Here is a 19,930-nt window from a genome sequence, read left to right on the forward strand (position 1 = left end):
CTCAGGCTTCTCTGGCACCGGTCACTCCGACAGCCCTGAAAGGGCTGGCAAATATGGCAGAAATGTAAAGGGGAGCTGCAGGGAGTGGGAATACTTGCTTCTTCCCCTCCCCGTTGCCAACAGTACTTGGGAGTGCGTGATAAGTGTGAGGGGAAGGGGATAACAATAACTAATAAATTATAATAATTGGGTATTTGTTAGGAACTTACTACATGCTTATACACTGTAGTGAAGGCACTTCCATCAGGTCAGACACAGTCCCTGCCCAACAAGGGGTTCACAGGCTAAAGGGGAGGGGGAACAGGTATCGAATCCTCGTTTTCCAGATGAGGAAACTGAGGCCCAGAGGAGTTAAACGACTCGCCTCAGGTCCCACAACAGACAAATAATGGAACCGGGATGAAAACCCAGGTCCTCTGACGTCCAGGCTCGGGTTTTCTCCGCTAGGCCTCACTGTTTCAGAGGGGACGTTCACTGTGGGGAGGGAGAGGGATGACAAAGGTAGGACAACCCACAGATGGCCTGGGAGAAGGGCTTCTCCACCAGCAGCCACACAACCCCTTACTTCATGCCTCCTTCAAAGGTAGCCCTCCCTCAGAGTCTGCTGAGAACCACCCTCGAGCTTCCGGTGAGGAGGAGGTCCATTTCCAAGGTTCAGGAAGGGAGTTTTGGGATAAGGAGGGAGTAGAAGCAGTATTCTCCGCCGCCTCACTCCGGCCCAGGCCGGTTTGACTTCCACCCGGTCCTGTCACCTGCCGGGCTCCTGGTGGAGAATGAAACTTACTCTGTGCTGCGATGGCCATGACTCCCGAGAGCGGCGTCATGATGAGGTTCTGGGATGGCTGCGCGTTGTGGTGGGAGAGGCTGTGGATGTTCGTCAAGGTGCTGACGGGGGGCAGGCCGCCACCGGACACGGAGATCTGCCGGAGAGAAACAGGAGCAGCGTGACTATGGATGTCCGGGACGATTTCTCCCATGGGCAGATTCAGTAATAATAATACTAATAATGAGCTGACATTTGTTAAGCGCTTACCATGTGCCAGGCTCTGTACTAAGCGCCGAGGTAATTACAAGTTCATCAGGTTGGTCACAATTCCTGTCCCACACGGAGCTCACGGTCTTAATCCCCATTTTACAGATGAGGGAACTGAGGCCCCGAGAAATTGTGACACCCCAAGGTCACACAGCAGACAAGTGGCTGAGCTGGGATTAGGACCCAGGTCCTTCTGACTTCCAGGCCCGTGCTCTGTCCACTAAGCCACATTGTTTCTCAACTTGCTGATGGATCCAGAGCTCAGCCGGCCAGTCAGTCAATCGTATTTTTTGAGCATTTACTGTGACAGAGCAGTGTACTAAGCGTTTGGGAGAGTACAATATAACAATAAACGGACATATTCCCCGCCCACATCATTCTAGAGCCCAGATCAGATCATGACCATGATCCAATCAATCAATCAAATGTCTTAAGCATTGTCTGTGGGTGGGGCTCTGTAATAAGTGCTTGGGAGGGCACACTATAACATATATGTTGGGGTGTGTGACCTGCTTTCAAGGAGTTTACAGTCAAGAAGAAGAGACAGACATTAACATTAATTATGGATAGGTACATAAGTACTGTAGAGTTGAGGGGGTGAATAAAGAGAGCAAATCCAAGTTCAAGGGTGACACAGAAGGGGTTGGAAGAAAAGGAAACAAGGGCTTAGATGGGGAAGGTCTCCTGGAGGCGATGTGATTTAAAAAGGCACTGAAGGCAGGGATTGAGATGATCTGTTGGATATAAAGGAGGAGGAAGTTCCAGGTCAGAAGCAGGATGTGGGTGAGTAGTCAGTGGTGAGATAGATGAAGTCAAAGTACAGCGAGTAGATTGGCAATAGAGGAGCAAAGTATGTGGGTTGGGTTGTAGTAGGAAATCAGGGAGGTATGGAGGGCGGGGGAAGGTGATTGAGTGCCTTAAAGCCAGTGGTAAGGAGTTTCTGTTTGATGTGGAGGTGGATAGGCAACCATTGAAGTTTCCTGAGGAGGAAACATCTGTTTCCTTAACAATAATAATAATAACAATAATAATAATGGCACTTGTTAAGCGCATACTATGTGGCAAGCACTGTTCGAAGCACTGGGGTAGATATAAGATAATCAGGTTGGACACCTGTCCCACATGGGGCTCCCAGTCTTAATCCCCATTTTCCAGATGACGGAACTGAGGCAAGCGAAGTAAATCAACTTGCCCGAGGTCACGCAGCAGACAAGCGTCAGAGCCGGGATCAGAATCCAGGTTCTTCTGACTTCCAGGACCATGTTCTATCTACTGGGCCACGCTGCTTCTCCTCCTTCTTCTCTCACCCCTGGCCGTGGCGAAGATGCCATCAGGTCCGTCAAACCAATCTTTGTGCTTCTGAGAGGATCTGTGCCCTCCCTTCCACCGTGAACTCTGCACCTCCAGACGGAATCAGTAGGGGCATCATGGCTGTGACAGTCTGGCTGGACCCCATAATAATAACAATAATAATAATGGTATTTCTTAAGTGTTTAACTTTGTGCCAGGCACTGTACTAAGCACAGGGGTGAATACAAGCAAATCAGGTTGGACACAGTCCCTGTCCCACATGGGGCACATAGTCTCAGTCCCCATTTTGCATGACGTAACTGAGGCACAGAGAAGTGAAGTGACTTTTCAAGGTCCCACAGCAGACAAGTCGCAGAGCTAGGATTAGAACCCATGCTCTATCCACCACACCATGCTGCTTCCATGTTAGTGTCTCAGTCATTCTTGGGACAACATGACAAGGACTACGTTTGTTTTAACATCTGTCACACCCATTAGAGCGTAAGTCTCCCCCTTAGACTGTGAGCTCACTGTGGGCCGGAATGTGTCTGTCTACCAAGTACTTAGTACGGTGCTCTGCACCCAGTAAGCGCTCAATAAATACGACTGAATGAATGAGTGAATGAAGCTCTTTCAGGGCAGGCAACTGTATTTCACTGTACTCTCCCAAAAGTTTTAGTACCGTGTCCTGCATACAGAAAGTGTTCGGTAAATACAGTTGACCGATTGATTGGTTGATCGACGATAGCTGGGGGAGAGATGTCCCTCTCTCGCTTACATTCTTGTCTCCTGTGTTGGACTCTGCCCCTACCCATGGCAGTACCCACCCCAGAGTTGAGATCTCAGGTGGCAGTGATTTGGGGGGCCTCCCTTCAATGGAGTCAGAGATCATGGGTTCGAATCCCTGCTCTGCCACTTGTCAGCTGTGTGACTTTGGGCAAGTCACTTAACTTGCCTGTGCCTCAGTGACCTCATCTGTAAAATGGGGATTAAAACTGTGAGCCCCACGTGGGGCAACCTGATTCCCTTGTTTCTAACCCAGTGCTTAGAACAGTGCTCTGCACATAGTAAGCGCTTAACAAATACCAACATTATTATTATTATTATTATTACTGGTCTCTCTGGTACCCTACCTTTGCCCACCAGGCACCAGGAAGCCTGAAACAGGGCCGAAGTAAGTCACTCCTCTGGGTCTTAAACCCATTCTGAATCCGGATTACAATTTAATAGTAATAATTAATAATGATGGTATTTCTTAAGCGCTTACTATGTGCCAGGCACTGTACTAAGCACTGGGGTGGATACAAGCCAATAGGGTTGGACACAGTCCTTGTCCCACGTGGTGCTCACAATTTCAATCCTCATATTACAGATGAGGTAACTGAGGCCCAGAGAAGTGAAATGACTTGCCCAAGGTCACGGACAAGTGGCGGAGCTGGAATTAGAATACATGACCTTCTGACTTCCAGGCCCGTGCTCTATCCACTACGACATGCTACTTCCCATGCTGCTAAGAAAGTGACTTAGTAGCAAGCGCAATGGGATGAGAGATGATAGGAAACTTCCATGATGTCTAAGGGCTGCTTGGATCCCGGGTTCTTTCATCTCCACCGCCCTTGGAGAACACTTGAGGAACAGATTCATCTCTGATCCGTTTGCTACGGTCTTGGGAGGCACTCACTGCTCCGGGTTGATTTTGCCAGGAGGTTGGGGTCACCTGGTCCAGAGGTTAGAGACTCTATATGTGATCCGTCCGGCAGGGTCCTAGGGAGATGACGAAATGTTCAAGATGGAAGGTCTCGCCCAAGTCAGGTGGATGAGTTGGAAAGCCGTTGCCGCTGGTCAAGCTCGCGACTTCCAAGGTTAAATTCAGCAAAAACAGGTTCGTTTGTGTTTTCAATCCAGCATCCAGAAACTAGCGAGGGGTCACATGACCAGGAAGGAATCCTGACCACATCAAACGAGAGCGAACCAGCCCGTTGGCCGGACTTGTTTTAGAAAACGTCGAGTCGTAAAAAAAAAAAAAATTTCCCCAGCAACCCCGGGGACTGAGCCTTTCCAGTGTCACCGGTCTTCCAGGGAGAATCAAACAGTGCTCTTTCTGGAACTTTGTGGGCAAAGTTCTACCTCAGTAGAAAATACAGCAATCCCATAACCTTGCTCACCGGCCTATCCTGATGGTGGAAATATTTATAAGTTCTTATGAGTTGCACAGAGGAAATACCTGTGCCACAATGATTTTTTAAAAGACTAGATGTCACCCATGAGACACTTTGCCGAAAGCCCACGGGGAAACATGGAGGTGTAGACACCTAATAGAAAACTGGGCAAGGTTTTCGGGTAGCTAGTCATCCAGACGTCAGCAGCTCTGTCCCTGGCTTTGCCCCCATAGAGAACTGGACGTTTTTACTTCCTTTTATTTTCCCCCCAGCATCCCAGCATCGAGGCTTCCCAACTGCTGGATTCCGTGACTTGGATGTGGGTCGGAGGTCATCCAGACCTGGGAGAGGCAGATGTCGAAGCTCTGGACAAGGGTGGGGGATCCTCAAGGGGGAACCCCACCATCACGCCAAATTGGTCGTGTAGCGTCATCATCCTATGATGCTGCGTGTCCCAGGCGTGTCTTCTGATCGAGTGAGCGGCCACCCTAGTGAAGTTAGGGATCCTGATGTAGAATAATAATAATAACTGTAGCATTGGTTGAGCTCTTATTCTGTTACCAAGCACTGTTCTAAGCTCTGGGGGAGATGCAAGGTGATCAAGTCAGACACAGTCCCTGTCCCACGCGAGGCTCACAGTCTTATTCCCCATTTTACAGATGAAGTAAGCGAGGCCCAGAGAAGGGAACTGACTTGCCCGAGATCACACAGCGGATGTGTAGCGGAGCTGGGATTGGAACCTACGTCCTCTGACTTTCAGGCCTGTGCTCTTTCTGCTAGACCGTGCTGCTGTTGGCTGTTAGGATGACAAACCATCCTCTGGCCAGTGCTTTTCCTCGAGATGGAAAATCTTCGGCGTCGGTTCCAAGGAGCGCTGCACCATCGGTCGCTAAAGGAGCATCTCCATCCCAACAGGCCGTGGTATTGCTGCCGAGGAAGGAAGGGGAAGCCAGGCTTTGTCTTGCAGCCTTTGCTTCTGGAGCAGTGAGGCGAGATTCCCGAATCAATCAATCCATCAATGGTATTCACTGAGTGCTTACCATGTGCAGAGCACTGTACTAAGCACCTGGGAGAGCACAATACAACAGAAACGTCATTCCCTGCCCACAGTGAGTTCACAAGTCTAGGAGGAAGCTGAGCTACCCTCAATTCTGAGGTCTTGTCTTGACTTAGGCTGTCGAGTCGTCTCTGACCCGTAGCGACTCCATAGACGCATCTCACCCAGAATGCCCCACCTCCATCTGCAATCGTTCCGGTAGTGTACCTATAGAGTTTTCTGGGCAAACATACAGAAGTGGTTTACCATTGCCTTCTTCTGCGCAGTAAACTTGAATCTCCGCCCTTGACTCTCTCCCATGCTGCTGCTGCCCAGCACAGGTGAGTTTTGACTTGTAGCAGATTGCCTTCCACTCGCTAGCCGCTGGCCAAGCTAGGAATGGAATGACTGCTTGACTCTCCCTCCCGTAGTTGAGACTAGTAGAGTACTGGAAACTCTCCAGGTGCCATCCTAAGAGGGTCACTTCTGAGGTAGCAGGGCAGAAATGGAGACTTAGGGGAGAAATGCAGAATTTTTGTTTTCTTCCAGAATTCCCCCGGGATGGAATTCTGGCATATTTTTGCTTCGACAAACTAGAGAAGAAAGTCGGTGTCTTTTTCTTTCGGTAACCCTGTGAGGGCATGTCTGTACTTTGCGGGAGATAATGCTCATTGGATTCTGATTCCCAGTAGAACCGTCACTCCTGGACTTCACTTCCCATCCCCTTTAGACTGTAAGCTCCTTGTGGGCCGGGATCGAATCTACCAACTCTATCTTATTCTCCCAAGTGTCAAGTAAAGTGCTCGGCACACAGTTGCACTCAGTAAATATTATCGATTGATTGATGATTGACTCCCCTCCCCTTTCCTCTCAGATGAGAGAGGAGAAGCCCTCGCAGATGTTCTGGAAACTTTATCCTAGAAAGAAAGTGCTGCTGAAAGAGAAAAAAACCAGCCTCCTTGTTCCTAGAGACGTCTCGGAAAATGCTGGGAAGTTTCTCGGAAAAGTGCTGGGAAGTTTCACGGAAAAGTCAAACTTCCTGGCTTCCTCCCTCCGGGCCTCAGCAATGGGCCTAGAAATAGATGCAGGGATTCTGAAAAATCACCAGCGGGTTCCCCTGGGGTTATTGTTATTATTACCTTCTAGACTTTAAATTCATTATGGGCAAGGATTGTGTCTATAAATTCTGTTGTATTGTGCTCTCCCAAGTGCTTAGGATTCATTCAATTGTTTTTATTGAGCGTTTACTGTGTGCAGAGCACTGTACTAAGCACTTGGAATGTACAATTCGGCAACAGATAATAGTGCTCTGCACATAGTAAGTGCTCAATAAATAACATTGACTGATTATTATTATCATTATTATATTTGTTCAGCATTTACTATGTGTTCTAAATGCTGGAGTAGACACAAGATAATCCATTCAGACACAGTCCCTGTCCCACATGGGGCTCTCAGTCTAAGAAAGTGTGCTCCGAGATGTCTCTCTTTAAAAATATATCTATATCTATATCTATATCTATCGCATTTGTTAAGTGCTTACTATGTGCCCAGCACTGTACTAAGCACTAGGGTAGATATAAGATCATCAGGTTGAACACAGTCCTGACCCACATGGACTGCACAGTCTTAGTTCTCATTTTACAGATGAGGTAACTGAGGCAAGGACAAGTGAAATGACTTGCCCAAAGTCACACAGCACACAAGTGGTGGAAACAGGACTAGAACTCAGGACCCTCTGACTCTTGGAAGCCCATGCCCTACCCACTGGACCACGCTGTCTCGATCCTGGTCATAACGAGTTAGGGCAGCAAAGTGATACTGAGACTTTTCAGGATTCCCCTTCCCCCTTTTTTACGGAAGGATTCTTCACTGAAGACAGTAGTCTGTTCCAGAAACCAGCATTTGTAATAATAATACAAGTATTGATAGAGCCACTTGTTCAGTGCTTACTAGATATGAGATAATCCGGCTGGACACAGTCCCTATCCCACAAAAGGACTCACAATCTATGGGGAAAGGAGAACAGGTACTGAATCCCTGTTTCATAGATGAAGAAACTGGGGCACAGAAAGTTTAAGTGATTTGTCCAAGGACACAAAGGCACATAGGTAAATGCAAGCTCAGAACCAGGTCCCCCAGCTTCCAGGCCCGTGCATTTTCCACTAAGCCACTCTGCTTCTGTCTTTGGCTCCCTAACAATTTAAATCTCTTGCGAGAGTTGCCATGCTGCATCCTGCCCCTTAGACTTTAAGTCCCCGTAAGATAGGAACCGTGTCTGACCTGATTATCCTGTATTTACCCCACCGCTTAGTACAGAGCTCACTACTCAGTGAGCTCTGAACAAATATAATAATAATAATAACAATAAAGTGGAGCCCTTAGACTCCTGGAATTTCAAGTTGTTCACCTGGCAGCCATTGGAAGAACAGATCTAAACATCAGCAAAGGTAGGTATTTTCATAGAGTTTGGGAAAAGTCCTGGACTAATCAGATCCAGGCGGAGGAGGGGAATCACCCCTAAGAGGGCATTATGCCCCCTGAGATCAGACTGCTGTTCCAGAATTTGGAAACCTCAAGCTCATCACCCCAACTGCCATTTGGCTTTGGGAGCTCCGGGCCCGATGGTGGCATGCCGGACCCTTCCCGACAAACCACAATCGGGGGTGGCCGGGGGGTGACGCAGCTCTCAACGAAAGACCCCCGTGGCCCTGCCCCAAGGAAATCACGAGGGCTCCGGAGGGGTCTGACTTCAAAATGAAATCCTTTCTGGGTGAGACCTGTAACGCTGGAGGACTCCAAAAAAACAAATGAATGAAGGTTTTATCAACACAAATGTCATCAGCACCGAAAAACAAACACCGTCCCACCCACCCTACTCCTTTACAAGGCATTCAATCAATAAAAGGAGAGCGGCTCTCTGTCAGATTTATTGGCCGGTTTCAAACCGTACACCTCTTCTACCAGCAAGAAGCAGGAGGGGTCACAGCACTACCTTTCCCTTCCAACTGTGTACAGTCACAATTTTTTTCTTTCCGACCCTACAATGCTTCATTGTTCGAGTTAGGCCTTGTGAGAAGCCTTGTTTGTTTTGCTCTTATCTTATCAGCTTCAGAGCTACAATGGGCCAGGTGTACTCACCATTTTACCATCAGGTGAGAGTAGACTGTGGCTGGGGTCCAGGCCTGCTGGAGAAACTTGCTGTAAAACCGACTGGCTGGTCACCATGGAAGTGTTGCCGTGGTGACTGATTGTCGAGGAGGAAGTGACTTCGTTATTTCCCTGCTGGCTGTATCGGACTCCTGAAAAACAGCGCAAACCCCGCACAGACCATCAGCATCCGCGCACTCTCTCCCCGCTGCAGAGACTGTCTCCAATCGTGCTGACAGATATGCAGCGTGATATAGTGGATAGAGCAGGGGTCCGGGAGGCAGAAGGACCCGGGTTCTAATCCTGACCGTGCCACGTGTCTGTTGGTGACCTTGGGCAAGTCACTTCACTTCCCTGGGCCTCAGTTACCTCATCCGTAAAGTGGGGATTACAGTGTGAGCCCCACGTGGGACGGAGATTGCGGCCAACTTGTTTAGCTTGTACCTATCCCGGGGTTTGGCACATATGCGTTTAACAAGTACCATAAATATTAATATAATAATAATAACAACAATAATAATGAATAGCTGTGTCCTGATTGATTCTACTGTTTGCCAGTCCTGCCTGTTTTAGTCAGGGCTTAAGGTTTGAAAGTTGACCTCTGGCGTGACCTTCTCTCCCTGAGTGCTCTGCTGGTGGTTGACGCAGATCATGTCGTTTTTAAGCATTTGATACCGGAGAGGCAGCGTGGCTCAGGGGAAAGAGCGCAGGCCTGGGAGTCAGAGGACCTGTGTTCTAATCCCTGCTCCGCTCCTTATCCTGTGTATGATGGTGGGAAAGTTGCTCGATATCTCGGTGCCTCAGTTTCCTCATCTGTAAAATGGGGTTGAAATGCCTGTTCTCCCTCCTACTTAGACGCTGAGTCCCACGTGGGACAGGGATCTGGTCTGATCTGGTTATCTTGTATCTGCTCCTGCTCTTTGAATGTTGTTTGGCACACTGCAAGGGCTCAACAAATACCACAATTATTATTAATATTCTTCAAAAGGAGGCGTGATCAATTTTCTTTAGGGTCCCTCACACTAATGCAGAAAGGTGGGCTAGTATTCCAATCCCTGAGGAATTTAAGACGGGGAAAGTGAAATGTACTCAGTTCTCCGGTAATTCACTGTTGTGGACAGGGAACACGCTTACCAACTCTGTTCTATTGTTCTCTCCCATGTTCTTAGTACAGTGCTCTGCACAAAGTAAGCACTCAATAAATACCACTGATTGATGGACAAAGTTTTTATTGAGTGGTGGTATTTGTTAAGCGCTTACTATGTGTACTAAGCAAAGGGAATTAGATCAGACTCAGTCTCTGTCCCTCATCGGGCTCGCAGTCTAAATAGGAGGGAGAACAGGTATTGAATCCCGACTTTACAGATGAGGAAACTGAGTCCCCAGAGAAGTTAAGCGACTTGTTCGAGGTAGCACGGCGTACAAGTGGCGGAGTCAAGATTGGAACTCAGGTCGTCGGACTCCCAGGCCCGTGCTCTTTCGCTAAAGCTCCCTCTGCAATTCATCTTGCCTGAACCACACACATGCATATCACCATTTCTTACCCCAAACTGAAAGCTGTTGGAGGGCGAGGATCATATCTACCAACTCTGTTGTCCTTCCCCATGGACAGCAGAGTTGGTCCTGTGTTCTACACACAGTAAGCGCTCAACAAATACTCCTGGTGGGTTCTGCAGCCACGTCACGTTCTATCCAGACAGGCGTGCGTCGTGGGAATAATAACAGTAACAACTGTAGCATTTGTTAAGCACCTACTACGTCCAAACACTGTACTAACCACTGGAGGAGCAGACAATTAGACGAGACCCAGTCTTCTTCCGATTCTCCGTGGTCTGGGAGATCTGAGGGTACCTCTTCTAGATTAGAATTGCAGCTTCCAGCTCCAGGCTACAGCTAAGCTCCACTGCTTCTGTGGATGAGTTCATGATGAGGGGTGGGAAGGAAATCCCATTTCTTGGTGTGGGGATGGGAAAAGGGTCACAGGGCCTCAGTTCGTTAAATCCTGGATGCGGGGAAAGGATCAGTGACAGTAATAATTGTGGTATTTGTTAAGCGCTTACTATGTGCCAGGCACTGTTCTAAGTGATGGCGTGGATACAAGAAAATCGGGTTGGTTGGATGCATTCCCTATCCCACACGGGGCTTACAACCTATATCCCCATTCTACAGATGAGGGAACTGAGGCCAGTAAAGTGAAGTGACTTGCCCCAGGTCACACAGCAGATACGTGGCGGATCCGGGATCAGAACCTATGACCTTCTCATGTTCTAGGCCTGTACTCTATCCACTGTGCCATGCTGCTTCCCCACTCCTTCTCCGTGCTACATTGCCTACGCACTGGGCTCTTTAAGCACTTGATATAAGCATTTAAAAAATTCCACAAATATTATTATTAGGGGAAATGAGGGCTTAGTTGAGGAAGGTCTCCTGGAGGAGATGTGATTTTTAAAAGCCTTTGAAAGTGGGGAGAGTTGAGATCTGTCCGATATTCATTCATTCAGTCGTATTTATTGAGCGCTTACTCCATGCAGAGCACTGTACTAAGCGCCTGGGAAATTATGACTCAACAAAAAAACAGTGACAGTCCCAGATATGAAGGGGGAAGGAGTTCCAGATCAGAGAAAGGATGTGGGAGAGGGGACAGTGCCAAGATACATGAGATCAACGTACAGTAAGTAAGTTGGCATTAGAGGAGTGAAGTGTGCGGGCTGGTTTGGAGTAGGAAATCAGCAAAAAATCAGCAATAAACACTATAACTTCTACTGATATTAATACTGTAACTGCTCAGACCACAAGGAAGAAAGAAGAATCTTGATCCATTTACGACTTTCCCTCTCTCTTTAGGGAATGATAATAATAATAATAGTTGCTTTTGGTAGGTACTATGTACCAAGCACAGTCCTAAGCGCTGGGGAAGATACAGAATAATCAGGTCCCACATGGGATTCACAGCCTAAGTAGAAGGGAGAGCAAGTATTGAGTCCCCATTTTTCAGCTGAGGGGACTAAGGGACAGTGAAGTGAAGTGACTTGCTTAAAGTTTCACAGCAGGCAAGCGGCTGAGCCAGAATTAGAACCCAGGTCCTCTGAATCCCAGGCCCGGGGTCTTTCCTCTAGGCCAGGCTACTTCTCGAACTAAACCTAGAGTAGTTTCCACAGAGAAAGAAAGATAGAACTTGGACCTGGCAGCAGATGCTGGCCCTAGACCTGGGAGTCTGGTGCATTTCATTTATAATCATAATACCAATATGGCAGCAGGGTCTGGCCAAAAGCCACAAGGCCAGTACGGTCCCAAGGCTAGCACGAGTTCAGAGTCAGTCAGGTGACCGTATTTATGGAGCGCTTACTGCAAGTAGAGCACTGTCCTAAGCACTTGGGAGAGTACGATACAACACTAGACAGACACATTCCCTGCCTACGACGAGTCTAGAGGCAGGGAGACAGACATTAATATAAATAAAGTTACAGACATGAACGTAAGTGCTCTGGGGCTGGGAGAGGGGGAAGAACAAAGGGAGCAAGCCAGGGTGACGCAGAAGGGAGTGGGAGAAGAGGAAGGGGGTGGCTTAGTCAGGGAGGGCCTCCTGGAGGAGATGTGCCCTCAGTAAGGCTTTGAAGGGTGGGGAGAGTAAATGTCTGTCGGATTTGAGGAGGGAGGTCGTTCCAGGCCAGAGGCGGGAAGTGGGCCAGGGGTCAGATAGGCGAGACCGAGGCGCAGTGAGAAGGTTGTAGTAGGAGAGAAGCGAGGTGAGGTAGGAGGGGAAAGGTGATGGACTGCTTTAAAACCAACGGAAAGGAGTTTTTGTTCGATGCAGAGGTAGATGGGCAACCACTGGAGTTTTTCGAGGAGCGGGGTGACCTGTCCTGTCACCTGTCGATGAGCTCCACTTATAGGAGTAGTTGAAGTCGAGGCCTTATATTTTGCCTTCCTGATGAGGCTTCTGGGACAAGAACGGAGGAGCGGTGGGGCAAAAGGACAGATGATGCCGGGAGCCATAGTTATCAATCTCTGCATATCATTTGATAATCAAAGCATGCAAGCAATGTTGCCTAATGGAAAGAGCCCAGGTCTGGGAATCAGAAGATCTGAGTTCTAATCCTTGCCCCGCCACCTGTCTGCTATGTGACCTGGAACAAATTGCTTACCTTCTCTGAGCCTAACACTTTCCTCATCTGTAAAAGAAGGGTGAAATACCAGTTCTACCCTCCCCTTTCGACTGAGTCCCATGAGAGACAGGGACTGATTCTGATCTTATCTTCTATCTACTCCGGTGCTTAGTACAGTGCTTGGCTCATAGTATGCGCTCCCCAAATTTTATTATTTTCCCTTAAACTCCCTCCTCTCAGCACTCCGGCCTTCCTGCAGTCTCCCTCTTATTCCTCCTGATCCCCTTTCTCCAGATCAGCATCGTAACTCTGCCACCCTCCAGGAATTCTACTGAACAGGTGCAGGGAGCAACAGCTTGGCTTTTGGGCTGCAAATACCTATGCATCCTGAGTCTGACCTCATTCTCTTCTTGTGTCTATCCCAGCATCTAATACAGTGCTTGGCAAATAGTAAGCGCTTATTATGCATGAGGAACCGGGCCTCGGTTCTTAAGCAGGAAGACCAGAAAACGACCCAATCGATCGGTCGGTCAGTCGTTTTTATTGAGTGCTTACTGTGTACGAAGCAATGTACTAAGCGCTGGGGAGAGTACGATAGAACAATCAACAGACACATTAGCCTACAACGAGCTTACGGTCTACGGGGGCGGAAGATATTAATAGAAATAAATAAATTATGGGTATGTACAAGTGCTGAGGGGCTGGGATTAGGGATGAATAAAGGGAGCAAGTCAGACGAACAAGTCCCTTGGCAGACGGAGATGCTGCCTGGCATCTCGCCACCCCCCAGTCCCGGCCCCTCGGAGCAGACCCTCTCCCTATTCTTTCTCCTTCCCTGGCTCACCACCTAGGTGTTTGCAGAAAGCAAGACCATCCCCTCTAGCCCTGAACATTTCCACCCTCTCTAAAACCCCGACTGTATCATCGATTCAGTGTCAAGTTAAACACGATGACTCGATGTGACCTATTGAATTTGGCTTCAGGAAGAGGACCTGCCCTCCGATGATCTAACTTGGGTCATGGGGAGGCCTCTCACCTGCAGGCGACAGAATCATTTATTTTCAAATAATTAACCAAGCATGCTCATGGGAAACAAAGACTTTTTGATGAAGCGAGAGTGGCTCGGGAGCCATTTGTTAGGATCGAGGCAGGGTGGTCTAATGGGTAAAGCCCTGACTCTACTAATCAGGGATTCAGGGTGTTAGATACCCTCCTATGTATGGCAGGTACATCCTGGGAGATTTGGGACAGATTTGGCACATCTCCTCCAACAGGCCTTCCCTGACTAAGCTCTCCTTTCCTCTTCTCCCACTCCCTTCTGCATTGCCCTGACTGTCTCCCTTCATTTATCCCCTCTCCTAGTCCCAAAGCACTTATGTATATACCGGTCATTTATTTATTTCTATTAATGTCTGTCTCCCCCTCTAGACTGTAAGCTTGTTTGGACAGAGAGTGTGTCTATTATTATTCTGTACTCTTTGAAGATCTCAGGAATAATAAATGTGGTATCTGTTCAGCGCTTCCTATGTACCAGACATTGTACTAAGCACTGGGGTGGACACAAGCAGATGGGGTTGAACACAGCCCCTCTCTTTCTTGGGGCTCACAGTCTCCATCCCCTTTTTACAGATGAGGGAAATGAAGCCCAGAGAAGTGAAGCGACTTGTCCAAAGTCACACAGCCGACAAGTGACAGAGCTGGGATTAGAAGCCACGACCCGACTCTCAGGCCCGTGCTCTATACACAACACCATGCTGCTTAGTGCTCTGCACACAGTAAGTGCTCAAAAAATATGATCGACTGACTGATGGCTTTCTGAGCTTCAGCTTCTCCCCGGACATAAATGATAAATGGGGTTGACGTTCCATTGTCCGCTCCCGACGAGATGGGGAAAGGCCAAGGCCTCTTCAAGGACGAGTTGCCTCAGGATGGCGAGTGGCTGAGGGGGAAGGAGTGAGGCAGAGGCCGGACTCCCCATTCGGCACGTACTTCCCACATCTCCTCCTCCAAGTTTCCCTCTCAAGTACTTTCCCGAGGGGATACGGGCCCTTGAAGGGTCTTGTATCCTACGGACTCAGGTCAACTTTTCTGGGATCGATGGGAGGAGGTATACATAGACAGAAGGTGCAGGGGCTCTCTGTAATAGCATGGTGACGCTAAGCTTCGGGGAGGAAAGTGGCTGCAGAAATCCAGCAAATGAGAATCTGGCAGTGTGTGACTCTATGTCCGGATAGGGGAAGGCTCATAATAACAATAAGGATATCTGTTAAACGATTACTCTGTGCCATGCACTGTGCTAAGCATGGGGTAGATAAAATACAATTCGACGGGATCCAGTCGCTGTCCCACATGAAGCTCACAGCCAGAGTGAGGGAGAACAGGTATTTTATCCCCATTTGATAGATGAGTTAACGGAGGCACAGAGAGGTTAAGCAACTTGCCCAAGGTCACAGAGCAGACAGGTGGCAGAGCTGGGATTCGAAGCCAGATCCCCGGACCCCCAAGCCCGTGCTCTTTGCACTAGGTCTTGTGCTTCCCTGAGAACCACAGGGGCTGGTTTCTTCTGGCTTTCAGAACTGGGGTCAGCTGGCTTTACATGGGGCAGTCCGGTTTTCCTGCCCTGACCCCTGTCCTGCCTTGGGAATGGTAACAGATACTTTAATGTGTCTGATTTTTAAAGTTTCAGTGCCGAGCCTCCCTCTGCCATGATTCCTGTCACCTATGTCTAATTCCCACTTGTATATTCTTTCCTGGAGCTTAGTACGCTGCTCTGTACACAGTAAGTGCTTAATAAATACTATCACTACTATCACTATTAGTTCTGCAACTCGGATGCGGGGCCAGACTTCACGTTGGGAGGGGAACACAGAAACTCCTCTCCCCAACACACATCCTAGGATTGTTCAAAATCGGCCATCTACAGAGAATTTTCACTTGTGATGTCGTCCCAATAGGCTGGATGCCTAGCACAACGTGGATGGCGTCATGTGAGTCTCCTTGTTCCAGTCCACAGGAAAATCCATACTGGCCACCCCATCCAGACCGGGAAAGCCCTAGAAGGAAGGAGTTGGAATGGGGGAGCGGGCCTGATTGGGTTAGCTTATCCTTGGGACTACTCCTCAGAGCCTTTCTCCTCATCCTCCTCGACAGCCCCAGCTCCCTGAAGCCATGAATCAATCTCCAAGTTCCAAGTCCCTGTGGTTCACAGATATCATCGACGCGTCACATCCTCCACCGACCTCAACGGATGCTGGGAGAAATAATAATAATAATAATGATGATGGTATTTGTTGAGCGCTATGTCCAGGCACTTTACTAAGCAGTGGGGTAGATACAAGGTAATCAAGTTGGACAAAGTCCCCTTCCCACATTGGGCTCACAGTCTTAATCCCCATTTTAGAGAAGCAGCGTGGCTCAGTGGAAAGAGCCTGGGATTGGGAGTCAGAGGTCATGGGTTTGAATTCCGGCTCCGCCACTTGCCAGCTGTGTGAATTTGGGCAAGTCACTTCACTTCTCTGGGCCTCAGTTCCCTCATCTGTATAATGGGGATGAAGACTGTGAGCCCCTCGTGGGACAACCTGATCATCTTGTATGCCCCCAGCGCTTAGAACAGTGATTTGCACATAGTAAGCGCTTAACAAATACCACCATTATTATTATTATTATTATTATTATTTTACAGATTAGGTCACTGAGGCACAGAGAAGTGAAGTGAATTGCCCAAGGTCACACAGAAGACATGTGACAGACAGGGATTATAACCCATGATCTTCTAACTCCCAGGCCCGTGTTCTATCTATTAGGCCATTCCAGTAGCAACAAGCTGGTGAAAGCTAAACGATTCCAAAGAACCCAGTGTCTTCTGGGTCCCCGATGGGTGCCAAACCCACTCTGCCACTTGTCTTCTGAGTGACCTTGGGCAAGTCACTTCATTTCTCCAGGTCCTCGATTCCCTCATCTCTAAAATGATGATTAAGACTATAAGCCCCATATGGGACAGGGATTGTGTCCAACCCAATTACCTTGTATCTACTCCAGTGCCTACAACAGTCCCTGACACATAGTAAGCTCTTAACAAATATCATTTTTTAAAAAACCCCAAACCGGGCCAGATATGGGAGGTAAATGTGGCCAGGTTGACTGTGTCCTAAAATAGTCATGCCACCCAAATGGTCCATCAAAGAGCAACGAGGCTTAGTGGAAAGAGCACGGGCTTGGGAGTCAGAGGTTGTGGGTTCTAATCCCAGCTCTGTCACCTGTCAACTGTGTGAGTTTGGGCAAGTCACTTAACTTCTCTGTGCCTCAGTTACTTCATCTGTAAAATGGGGATGAAGACTGTGAGCCTGATGTGGGACAACCTGATCACCTTATATCTACCCCAGCGCTCAGAACAGTGCTTGGCACATATTAAGCACTAAACGAATACCATAATAATTATTATTATTATCAAAGCAGCTGGAGGGACACATTAGCCCAAGACATTCACTCTCTCGGGGAGATGTGGGAACTCACAGTCACCGGTGGGACACGCCCAAGAAGCCTGAGAGCTGAATAAGAAAATGTCTAAAGAGCATTTGTAACTCCTGGGAAGAAAGGTGCCAGCAGGGCTGGTTTCAGAAATTAAGTGAGGTAAGACATCACCTCAGGGGGCCGAGGTCACTCGGGGACTCGAAGCTTAACCGTCCAGAGCTGGGTCTGGGGTTGGCACGGACCGGGGGGGTCAGCAGGGGTGGCGGCGGAGAAACCCTCTCCCAAAAATGTTGCGTGACACGGACCGGCACTGTGAGGGTGACCGGGGGTGGGTGGGGTAACTGTTTTTACCCAGCCTCGGGGCGGACGAAAGTCAGACACCAGTCCTGGGTGCCAGGGCAGTCCACCTTGGGCATCGGTGACGAGGGAACCAGTAGGGCGAGGAGGGGCGGAGCGGGGCCTGCTTCCCCTGGCCACTGGAGGAGCGGAAGGGGGGGTTGGCCGTTTCCCCGGATCTGAAGCTGTCCCCGCAATCCACCTGGGATGCCTTTCTCCCCTTGTCATTTCAAAGCAAATCTCCCATCCCTGATAAAGCAGGAATGTTCCTAGGGCAGATGGACTTCTGCCAGACCAAGCGAGCGTCCCAGCCATGAACAGGGTAAACATTACTCAACAGGCTGCGGCACTGTCACACACATTCTTAGCCTGTGTTCCTAACCTCATGCAGAGTGGAGTCCAACTGCCACTTTGCCAGAAAACTGCCAATATGAACTGGGAGGTGAGAATGGAGAGCAGGGTACTTTTCTTTTAACCAAAAACGACAACAAAAGCCCATAAATTAGAGGCTGGGTTCGTGTTTTCTTTCTTGGGAAGAAAAATACCGTGGAGGTGGTGGCGGGGCGGGGTGGGGGAGGGTACCTCCTCCCAAAGCCTGCCTTTGACCAATCCGTGACGGGAAACCAGTACTGCAGCCTCATAATTCATTTCTTAGGGAGGAGAAGGGGAAAATTCTGAAGCTTGGTTGACTTTAGTAAAACTAGAATATTGGTGAGAAAGTGTGGGGGGAGGATAGAGAGAGAAACAGAGAGGGAGGGAGAGAAGGCGGGGGAGAGGGAGAGAGGGAAAGCTGGGGAGAGACAGAGGAGGAAGAGATAGAGAGAGGGAGGGACAGAGAAGGAGGGAGAGAGATCAAAAGAGTGGTGAACGAACGGGAAAGAGAACGTCTTGGGATGGAAACTCAATGGAAATAGAGAACTCTACAATTCTAGCTCTGTTTCTGAAACCAGGACTTTGGGGTAAATCAGCTCTGGTGCCTCAGTTTTCCTAACTGTAAAATGAGGACCCTCCTGATAATTATTAATACTCTTTTCTCCACACCAGGGATGGAGGATTTATGTTTGTAAAGTTCTCAGGAGATTAAAAATCTCACCGCCTGAGGGAACAGCTGTCCAAAAGCTTAAAGCAATTCAAACACTGGGAGGTTTCAGTTCTAAACCACATTCTAACTGAGGTGTTGCAGGGAGCAGGTATCCCAGCTCATAAGAGGGGAAACATATACAGACCTGCTGAGACTTTAAACATTCTTGACTCAAGGGCAAAAGTTGAGTGATACTTGAGGAAGCACACAAACTGGTTTTCTTACAAAAATCAAAGCCCATGTTATTCACGAAAATTTTTTTAAAAAAGACGGCTCCCATCGACCCATCTGGGCCGGGAACAGAAGCGACTATGAAATGTGCACCTGGAAAAGATGTATTTATATAGGTAAAAGGAGAAATGGATCTCTCCCCCTCACTGACCCAGATAGGCCTGGCTTCTAATTATTGCCCCAAAAAGTCCGCCTTGCCAAACTGGGATCGCAGTTTGGTCTTCGCTGAAGATGCTGAGGGAAACTGAGATTGTAAGTCTTCTTGACGGAGAACTCTATCGATGGGGGCGGAGGGTGAGAGGATCCTCTGTTAGTTTCGATCAAGGGGAGTTTGCCCTCCTCGAGAAAACTTAATGTGCTCTCAATGTGCCCGGAGGCATGTTATCACAGTGCCTATTTTTACAGAGGGAGAGACTGGAGAAAGATAAAATGGTTTTCCCAGGGGTGCCTCCAGGGGCCACCCCAAGCCCAAGCAGGACCTTGCACTCTCTTTCTCAGGCTCACGAAACTTCTCCACCTCAAACTTCTCCACCTCTGTAGTATCAAGAGCGACTGAGCTCTGCCGGGGCTCTGAACAGCCTCACATTTAGAGAAGGATGTTGGCGATCTAGGCTGTAAGCTCAATGCGGGCAGGGAACCATCTACCAATGCGATCTATTGTTCTATTGTATTATTATATTGTATTGTATTCTACTCTTCCAAGCGCTTAGTACAGTGCGGTATATAAGGTGCTCAATAAATACAATTGGTTGATTGATGAAATCAGTGTTGGTTTGATTTTACTTTGGCAGCTGATCTGATGATCTTGTATCTACCCGACACTTAGCTCAGGGCTTGAATATGGTAGTACGCACTTAACGAATACCACAATTATCTTCTTATTTTATTACATTAGCTTCATTCATCCCAGGGCAGCCAGTCTTCCTATGCTTGCAATTCCTTGGAAGTAGAACTTCCCCCAAAATACTCTTTCCTCGAATCTCAATTTTTTTTAGGTCCCTGTTTAGCCCTTACTATGGACTAAGCACTGTACTGAGC

At 48.4% G+C, this 19,930-nt stretch overlaps 1 protein-coding gene and 1 pseudogene across 4 annotated transcripts in view; both read right to left on the reverse strand.

Annotated features, from left to right (window-relative positions):
- The window catches only part of HNF1B (HNF1 homeobox B), a 69,988-nt gene that overhangs the window by 20,042 nt on the left and 30,016 nt on the right, over window positions 1-19,930 (reverse strand). For all 4 annotated transcript variants that reach the window (XM_029082591.2, XM_029082589.1, XM_029082588.1 and 1 more), the window contains exons 5-6: window positions 8,660-8,820; window positions 785-920 (exon numbers count right to left, since the gene is read on the reverse strand). In XM_029082591.2, the coding sequence (XP_028938424.1) occupies window positions 785-920; window positions 8,660-8,820 (297 nt within the window). The remainder of the gene's footprint in view (window positions 1-784; window positions 921-8,659; window positions 8,821-19,930) is intronic.
- LOC114818102 lies at window positions 5,870-5,999 on the reverse strand (annotated as a pseudogene).

Source organism: Ornithorhynchus anatinus, chromosome 17, assembly GCF_004115215.2.
Source record: "Ornithorhynchus anatinus isolate Pmale09 chromosome 17, mOrnAna1.pri.v4, whole genome shotgun sequence".
Classification (NCBI taxonomy): Eukaryota; Metazoa; Chordata; class Mammalia; order Monotremata; family Ornithorhynchidae; genus Ornithorhynchus; species Ornithorhynchus anatinus.